This window comes from Cricetulus griseus, chromosome 5, assembly GCF_003668045.3.
Source record: "Cricetulus griseus strain 17A/GY chromosome 5, alternate assembly CriGri-PICRH-1.0, whole genome shotgun sequence".
Taxonomy (NCBI): Eukaryota; Metazoa; Chordata; class Mammalia; order Rodentia; family Cricetidae; genus Cricetulus; species Cricetulus griseus.
Window position 1 is genome coordinate 11,489,954 of NC_048598.1, and position 10,185 is coordinate 11,500,138.

The following is a 10,185-nucleotide window of genomic DNA, read 5'->3' on the forward strand; positions in this document are numbered from 1 at the left end:
AATCAGTAAGAAAAGTGTGTGTGGAGTCCACATCCTTCTTAGGGTTGTGTATCAGACACAGCAGCTGTTGTGCAGTTGTAGAAGGTCGGGCTGGTGCTAAGTATGGAGGGGTATGAGCACCAGGTGACAGGTGCCATGCAGAAGATGGCCATGACCCACGAGAACTGGACCTGCTGCTTGCAGGACAGGAAGACAGTGCATTACGGCCACAGCGATGCTGCTCTGCCATCCAGCTTCTTGTTACTAAGGCAGAGTGGCAGCAGCCCTCAGCGCTGGCCTCATTCCTATGGCCAGAGAAGGCCCCGGCTCATCTGTCCATGTTCTACAGTGTCAAGAACTCAGGACCACCCAGCAGCCTGTCCTTGAACTGAGCAGTACAGGAAGCGTGAAGCCACCTCTGACTTCTCCCAAGGTGCCCTCACCATCTAGGAGGCTGGCAGTCTGAAACAGGATGGGAGAAGACAGTGTTATTGGGCTTAAAAGGAAATGGAAAGTGGGAGCCTTTAGAAGCTTGGAGGTCAGTGACCTGAAAATCAAGAGATTGATGATGTTCTCATAGTCAGAAAACAACCTCTGGGAAGGACCCCCCCCAGCCCCTCACTCCTAATGGCTGGGCACATACAACGTGGAGAGTTCTTTGTGGTGCGTGTAAAGGCCTCCTTCCACTAGGAAATGGTCGTTAAGGTTTGCAACTGCATGGTATTGTTTCTCTTCTCTCCCTTTTCTTCCTTTAGTATATGCCCAGAGAGTTTGTTAAGAAACCAGCCAACATCCTGGAGGTCCTCGGGCCACCTCAAGTACTGTTGCTTTTGCAGAAACCCTCTGATAGTCTCATGTCTCATCAGTTGAAACTGGGACAGGGACCCCACCACCACCACAATGAGAACATTCTTGAGGTCAGACAGGCCCCGGCTCTGGGCGTATCTGAAGGCTTCCAGGCACCAGCCATCCTTGAGAAACTGTCTGCTCACCAGACACACAGTCTTCCTGCTGCCCCACACAGCTGCCTGGATATTGGAGATGTGGTTTTCCCCAGGGATGAAGTCTCTTTCTTCAAAGCACAGCCTGAGTCTGTTGCGGGAACTGTACTGAGCATCCAGGTGTTTTAGCAGAGCATTCTGTGCCCATTCGAAGTCTTTGCTGCTGAAGCAAAAGTAGGCATCGTATCTGTATGCACTGGGTTCCGAACTCCGGACCTTGTCCTTGAGCACCAGCCCCTGAATGGTCTTATAACACAGGAAACAGCCGCCCCGGAACTTTATGACTATAAAGGTGGTGACGAGGAGCACAGTCAAGGTGACGGTGCACAGAAGGAAAAGGGAAAACTTTAGGGTCTGCGAGGCTTCCTCTTGGTCACAGTCCTTGGTGGAGATGTCGTAGAGGGAGACCCCTAGCAGCGAGTCAGGGTACATGCAGTATAGGTCTGTCGGAGAGCCCAGCAGGGTGACATTGGTTTGGTTGAGCCAGACGATAAAAGGGCTAAGTTCACATTGGCAGACGAACTCATTGTGCCTCATGTCCAAGACCCTAAGTGAAGCAAACGACCCAGGATCAGGAGAGAAAAGCTGATTTCTAGATATATCAAGAGTCTCTAAATTAGCAGGTAAACTGTCGGGAGAGAGTGTGGTCAGCCTGTTAGCATTAAGACTGAGCAACCTTAATGAAACCAAGCCGCTAAATACTCCGGGTGGGAGGAAATTAAGGTAGTTGTTATTCAGATACAGCTTTTGGAGGCGGGATAGGCCGTTAAAGACATTCCAACAGGAGCCAGTCTCCCAGGCAAGCTGCAGCATGTTTTCTGAAAGGAAAAGCTGTTCCAAGCTCAGGTTCTCTGAAGGCGCCTGGACTTCCCTGCAGGAAGAAAGACGGTTCTGATTCAGGATGAGAAACTGGAGCTGGGGAATTCGCAGGAGGGAGTAGAGGTCGGACAGATTTTCCAGCCTGTTCTCAGATAACTGGATGTAGCTGGCTGTGAATCGGATGGGGGTCAGATCAGCCAGCTTATTGCCGCCCAGAAAGACAGCCAGTATGCTTGGCATGAAATCAACGGTTTTAAGGGCATTATCACGGAGATCCAAGGTGTGCAAGTTTTTCAGGGATCTGAATGTTTCACGTTGAATGACCCCGATGTGGTTCTTTTGGAGGTCAATGTAGGCTACTTTCGGCATCCCGTAGAAGTTGGAATTATAAAGTTCTCCCAGCAGATTACACGATATGTTGAGAACCTGGAGACTGTCAAGTCCATAAAACGCATTGTCTGCGATCTTGTTTATCTTGTTGGAGGCGAGGTTCAGAAGCTGCAATTTTTTCAGTGTTTCAAACACTCGGGAATTCAAGGAGAAGATATAACCATGTGAAAGGTGCAGGATTGTCACTGAACTTCTAGCCAGGCCAGCAAATGTGTTCTGGTCAGGGTCTTTGATGTTCTGGAAGCCAAAGCCAGACCCCATTATGTGGTGGGTAAGAATCAAAGAGGAAACCTGGCTGCCCTGGATGATGGAACTGAAGTTCCCTGTGATGTCCACTGTCCAGCCATTTGAAGAAAGATCTAGTGTTCCCAGCCATATGCCTCTGAATGGGTTCCCACATGTCTCCCAGGACACAGACACTCTGCTGAACAGGCTAGTTGATTTGAGACCAAAGAAAGAGAGCGTTCTGCCCTGGAGGGGCTTGAGTTCATCCTCACATACAGTGGATATTTCATTGAAGGAAAAATCTATGTCTTCTAAGGAATTCAGTCCCTGAAATGAAGAATGGAGGTGAAGGCTGTGGATCTCGTTGCCAGACAGGTCTAAGCGAACTAATGAACTTAGATTTCTGAAGTACCCATCTCTTAGCACAGCACTGGAGAGGCCACAGGCAAACAGACGGAGTTCCACGAGATGGGGCAGTCCCTGAAAAGCATCCAGACTCAAGACTTCAATCTGGGTTTGGCCCAGGTCCAAGATCCTAAGGTTGGGCAGGTTTCTGAAGGCCTCCGGGCCGATGGCCACGGGTACAAACTGGGCTCCCAGCTCCAGCAGCAGGAGTTGCTCCAGGAATGGAAATGATGTCATGTTGACCACACTGATGTAGTTGAAGCTGAGCAGGAGCCTCTCAGTGGTGTGGAGGACCCAGGGAATCTGGGTAAGGTTACAGTTGTGAAATAAGGCTACCTGGCCATCAAAAGAACAGGGAGACAATCCCAGCATGGGTGTGGCCATGAAGATGACGCCGAAGAGAAGACCAAGCTGGCCCACCATGATCTATGGGGAAGAGAAGGATAAAAACACATCAGACCTGGGGATCTGCACCGGGGGCCTCAACACGTGAGGGTTTCCTGTGTGATGGGGTTGCTCTCTTGCAGCCATTTGCTCCACAGACTCTGCAAACATTCTGCTTGGTGGAAACACCTGCTAGTGCATATTGTACACACCGGGCACCAGTACTTTAAAGACACTGCAAGCCGGGAAGGTAACTCAGTGGTAGAGTACTTGCCTACTATGTGCCGGGCTCTAGGTTTCTCCCTCAGCACCACAAAAACAGCAAACAAACAACAACAAAACTGTTACCTACCCAGTGTTTGTCTATTAGTTCCAGAGTTGCTGAGGGAAGTTGAAAATCACATGGGAGAGATGCTTTTATTTCTGTTCATCAGGGATTCCCCATTCCTAATCCCCAGAACCTCAGCAGGTGAACAGCAAATGAACACATTGATTTCTCTACTACACTCTAGCCAGACTCTAGCCCATCTCCAAGGATCTGAGCTGACTCCACATACTGTGCATGTCATCGCATAGGCACTGGGTATCTTATGTATCTTCATAAAGAATCAGATGTGATTAGCCTAAGTGGGCTGTGTTCCTGCTGCATGCCTGACACGCACAACTGCTCGAGATAGAACAAGAAGCAGAACCACACCCACCTGCTGAAGTTTGGTGCAGGGAGCTCACCATCCATCTGCATGCCTCAGCGGCAAAGGGTGTCTCACGGATGTGTCTATCATGTATTCCCAGCATAGGTGCTGTATGAGAACAGAAAAAAATTAACAAGGATCTCAGGAAGCTTAATGTTTTCTGTGTAGGTCTGAATAAGAAGGGCCCCGTAGGCTCAGCTATTTGAATGTTTAGTCACCAGAGAGTGGAATTCTTTGAAAGGGTTGAGGAAGTGAACCACTGTGGGCTTTGAGGGTTCAAAGTTACATGCCAGGCCCAGCCAGTCTCTCTTTCTTGGCCTGTGGATCAGGATGTAGCTCTCAGCTACTTCTCTAGAACCATGCCTGACATGCCTGTCACCGTGTTCCTCCCCACCATGATGATAACAGACTGTGCCTCTGGAACTATAAGCAAGCCCCAATTAAATACTTTCTAAGAGTTGGCTGTGGTCATGGTGTCTCTTCACGACAATGGAACAGTAGCTAAGACATCTTCCATGTGCAGGGCTCCTCCATCTTTAGAATACATCTCACTTGCTGCCAATGGCTCTTATTAAAAGCCTTGGTTGGAATGTCCTGTGTTCAGCCGGGTGTTGGTGGCGCACGCCTTTAATCCCAGCACTCGGGAGGCAGAGGCAGGCGGATCTCTGTGAGTTTGAGGCCAGCCTGGTCTCTAGAGTGAGTGCCAGGATAGGCTCCAAAGCTACACAGAGAAACCCTGTCTCGAAAAACAAACAAACAAACAAACAAACAAAAAACAAAAACAAAACAAGCAAACAAAAAAGAAATGTCCTGTGTTCTAGAAAGTACTCTCCAAGGGCTCAGGTGTTAAAGGACTGTCATCCAGTGACATCACTGGGAGGCAGTCAAGCCTTTAGGGGGTGGGGCTTGGTGGAGGAACTTAGGTCACTGAGGTTGTGCCTTTAAAGAGACACTGGCCTCTTATGCACCCTGTGAGCCATCCATCTCTCTCCGTGCAGATCCCTCTTTGCCCTGCCTAGACTTGCCATCACGCTGCAGCACCTGCCAACTTCAAGTGTGCACTCGTCATTTCTACCCAGAATAGTTTCCCCAAAGCCCTGGCCATCACCAAGTAGAAGTCCTAGCTGATAGAGCAAGTCAAGAGAGGGCAGAGTAGAATCTACAAGGAGAGAGATGAACATCTTGAGAGATGATAGAGGAGGCAGCTACTAAAATGGACCCTAAGCAAAGCTCCATCTCTCCTGGCATGCAGCCTCAACACTGGGGGGTTGTAGAGGCTGTAGAACCTGGAATGGCAGATGAAGGAATCAAGTCTTTTGAGTGGTACTCAAAGTGAAGATGCTGAAGATGTGCTTCAGTGGAGAAAAGAAACGGGCAAACCAGGTTTGCGACCCATGTAGGAAAATAAACAGTGGTGGTTCTTTCAGTGGGAAGTGAGGTCTACTGTGGCCTCCAAAGCATGCCTCATCACCCACACCCAAAAATACCACAGTTCTTTTACTGCACACAGTCAGACTGCTGGGCAGTAGACAGCCTACTGTAGTGCTCCTCCTATAGTTTGTTTTTGTGATGTATGTCTGCATAGCGCAAGCAGGTGAGTGTAAGAATGTGCACATCCATGTGTGTGCTTGCAGAGACCAGGGAAGGATGTTGGGTGTCTTCATCTATAGTGTTCTGTCTTAATGCCTTGGGACAGGGTCCCTCACAGAATTGTAGGCTCACTGTTCTGACTTGCCCAGCTTTCATGGTTTCCCTGTCCATCCTCTTCAGCCACTATCCCTGAGCTTTGGGGTTACAGACATATGACACTATACATAGCTTCTTCATAGACTTTGAAGTCTTGAGAACTTTGGAAATCTGTTGAAAGTTTTGTGACCTTATCTTCCACTGGCATCACAAACCTAATGCTCAGAGCACACCAATCTCCCAAACCTGCCTGTTTTAAGGTGATGTAAGGCACCTTCGGTATGCATTGAAACAACCACCATGGTTTGTAGGTTGGGGGGTGGAAACACTGTCTGTAAAGGGCTAGATGGCAAATGTGTTAGGCTGTGCTGTCCAAATACAGACCATAGCTTGCTGGCTTCTGTTCTAGAAGAAAAGAGAACAGAAACTCTGACTCCACAAATAAGGGTTTTTAAGTGACTCTAAGATGAACACGGTATTAAGACACAAGAAGGTGCAGGAAACAGCTAGTGTGGTCCCCAAGTCACTGCAGCCGTTATCTTACCCAAACACCAGGCTGATTTCTCATCTTATGTAACTGGATGGAGACATTCCCTTGGAGACACAAGTGTGAGGGTGCCAGCTTAGGGAAACACAGTTAAATTTCTTCCTTTTTAATTCTGACTTTTGATGGGATCAGTGTTGGTCTCCAGGTACAACCGTTGAACTAGATCTAGACCTTGAATTTTTTGGTAATGAGTGACAGCCCTAAATAACATGCATCCCACAATATTTCAATTTCTAAATCCACAAGAGAAACTAAATTAAAGTAAGGAAGATGAAACCAGCTGAACAAGTAGATTTTAAATGAAACTCTTTGGGCCCAAGTTCTAATTACAAAAATATCATGGAGACCTATGTCTCTAAAAGGTGTAGAAGGATGGAATGATTCCATTTTTACCTCTGAAGCAGATGGCTGGTTAAAATGGCTGGCAGGACAGGTGAGCAGGGGAGCCAGCTAATCAGTGAGATGAGATGTTGGGAGAGCCTTCAGAGAGCCTGAGAGGGAAACCAGCAAGCATTGGTTCTGAAATGGGAGCCAGAAGCGCAAATGTGTGGAAATAAAGACATCCAGCACCAGCAAGGCAAACCTAACTAAAGATGAGCTCCCGACTGCCACGCTCTTCCAGAGTCCACACAGCGAGAGAGTAGTGTGCATGAGGGCAAGCGATCAGACAGGAGCAAGTGACTGAAGCCACACCCCTAAGTGGAGAGCCCAGAGAGGAGCAAGGTCCTGTACATGGGTGGAGAGCCCAAGGGAAGCATGGGAGCCATGGGCACTTGCTTCTCTCTAGGTTGAGGGGTTGGACCCTAACCATCAGGGAATCCCTTCGGGCCCCTATCAGAGGAGTCTGCCATCTAGTGGTTGCCAACGGTAGAGGGCGGAAAGGAAAAAAAGGCAGGCTAAATAAACTTCCGGGCAATGTGTCCAGGAATCATTACCCAGATGATAAAAAGAAGCACACGAAGTGACTTCCTTCGTTAGGAGTCCCTGGTGACATCTACATCCCTGTTCGTAGAGGCAGAGCATGCGTTAGATCCTGGGCTCGGTCCTTCACCCACCGTGGACACCACTCAAGACAAGTCATTGCCCTTCGGCTGGCTGTGGTGAGCATGCCTGTAGTCCTAGAACCCGGGAGATGCGGACGGGGAATGTAGAGTTCCAGGCTGGATTCCATAGCCAACCTTATCTCAAACAAAAACAAAACCGTTGCGAAGAGCATACGCTCTGCCCCAGGATTTATAGGAAAAGTAGGGTGAGAGTAAAAGACTCAAAGGCTCATCATTTGCGCGCGCGTGCACACACACACACACACACACATACTTACATACACACACACACACACTCTTACATACACACATACACATACACACTCACACACCATTCACACACACACTCTCACACACAGACACACACACACAGACACACACGCACTCGCACACACTCACAACATACACACACACATACTTACATACACACACACACACTTACATACACACATACACATACACACTCACACACCATTCACACACACACTCTCACACACAGACACACACACACAGACACACACGCACTCGCACACACTCACAACATACACACACACACACATACTTACATACACACACACACTTACATACACATACACACACACACCATTCACACACACACTCTCACACACAGACACACACGCACTCGCACACACTCACAACATACACACACACACATACTTACATACACACACACACACTTACATACACATACACACACACCATTCACACACACACTCTCACACACAGACACACACACAGACACACACGCACTCGCACACACTCACAACATATACACACACACACACTCATATACATACATTCACACACACACTCGCCCACTTACATACACACACGCACACACTCACACATACACACACTATCACACTCAAAATCACACCCGCACTCACACACACTCACACACTCGAACTCACACGCACTCACACTCACACACACTCACATATGCATGCACACACATACACACTCACACACATACACACATAAACACACATTCACACACACTCATGCACACTCACAACACTCACACACATACACACATTCACACAACACTCACACACATACATACACACATTCACACACACTCTTACACACATAACACACATACACACATTCACACACATATACACACATTCACACACACACATACATATTCGCACACACACATACAACACACATACATACACACACATTCACACACACAGAGAGACACACACACAGGACAGGAATTAAATAAAAGTGGTGTGTGGTAAGCCTAGTTAAATGAACAAGAGGCCCATTAATGCTTCAAGAGACATGGCGGCTTGACTTTGGAAAAGACCAGAGGTTTGCACCAGGAGGGTTTCAGTCACTGAATTATTATAAAATAGTGGGAAGAGGGGGGCTGTCTGGTATCAGGGGGAAAATTTGAACGCCAACTGTAGATGCCCGAGGCACAAAACACAAGGAGAGTGAAGGCAGCTGGCGGACACCAGGGTGTATTTTGTGTATCGTAGGTGGCTTAGTTCAGCTTGGTGCAGTTTTCTGTCTTTGTATATAAGAAATTGCACATGAGAACAAATGAACTATGCATTTCTAATACCAGGGGTTTTTGTTTTGTTTTGTTGCTATTGATTGAGCCCATAGCCTTGGGCATGTTAGGCAAGAGCTTTTCCACTGAACTGTATCTTCAGTCAAGTTCGCTAACACATCAATAGTCTCCCCAAATATATCAGTATCATTGCCTGATGTCAATTTCCTTAGGAACAAGTTCACATTTTGAAAGAAGCACTATAGCTGAACAGACAGGACCAGCTCAGTGATGGATGGAGAATGCTAGTTTGTAAACAGTTTCACCCCTGCATGGAACAGTAGGATGGACTTGGGAATCAGTCCTGTAGACTCAGCTTCAGGGATAGAGGAGGGCCAAGGTCCTCTTTCCAGCTTCAGTGTCCTTAAGTTTCCTTTAAAGACTGACCAAGATGAACAGTCCTCAATTTGGTTACATATTAAATCACTGTAGAGTCTTGATATCTGTGAGGACTGGCTCTTACTAGACATATTCAGTGAGACACTTACTGATGGCATTTTATATACACTCAGGCCAGAAAGTTATTGGCATAAATCAATAATGGCTGGATTTCCAATACCTTGAAATCTCCTGGAGTCTGTGCCTGGGTCCAGGCTGGTTTTAGATGACCAAGCAGGCATGTCAGACAGGCAGCCCATAGGTCCCATGCAGCCAAAGACAGCCCTGAATGCTGCCCAACACAAAACAGTAAACTTATGTTTTAAAAACATGATGAGACTTTTGTTCAGTTTATTTTCTTTGTAACTTGACTGCAAGGTTCTTGACACTATGTTGCAGTGTTAAAAGCTTGGACATCCCTGGGCTCCCAAAGTTGTTAGCTCTCAATAGGTGACTCCAGGAGGGGACAGTTTGATCACCTGCTCTTCTGGCTACAACCTTGACTCCACCTCAACCATCAGTGCATAGAAACACCATGAAGCATAGGATTTCTAATGACCCAAGACATTGTCCTGGGCAATCACACAAAAGCAGTGAAAACAAAACCCCCTAAAGGAATTTATATGCCGTGTTCTTAGCAGAGAGGTTCACAATTGCTGAGGCAAGAATGAACCAAGAAACAGTAAGAGTGAATACCCAGGAGTGGCTGTGCATGGAATGGGGTACAACTCAGCCTTTAAAAGGGACAGAAGTCCTTTTAAAGTTTAACTTCTTCTTCTTCTTCTTCTTCTTCTTCTTCTTCTTCTTCTTCTTCTTCTTCTTCTTCTTCTTCTTCTTCTTCTTCTTCTTCTTTGTGTGTATGCATGTGGAGGTCAAAGAACCACTTTGTGACGTCACTTCTTCCCTTCGATCTTTACATGGGTTCCAGGGACCAAACTCAGGTAACTGCTGGGCCATCTCTCCAGCCCCAGAGGAATAAAATTGGGATACATGCTACAAAATGGATGGATTTTTTTTTTTGAGACAGGATTTTTTTATTTGGTTTTGTGTG

General features: G+C 47.2%; 1 protein-coding gene across 1 annotated transcript; it reads right to left on the bottom strand.

Moving 5' to 3' along the window:
- Positions 1 to 665: 665 nt before the first annotated feature.
- Tlr5 (toll like receptor 5) lies at positions 666 to 3,939 on the bottom strand. The gene is made up of 2 exons (XM_027418784.2): positions 3,901 to 3,939; positions 666 to 3,245 (listed from the first exon to the last, which is right to left on the bottom strand). The coding sequence occupies exons 1-2, from the start codon at positions 3,937 to 3,939 to the stop codon at positions 666 to 668; spliced, it is 2,619 nt and encodes an 872-aa protein (XP_027274585.2).
- Between the last annotated feature and the right edge of the window lie 6,246 nt (positions 3,940 to 10,185).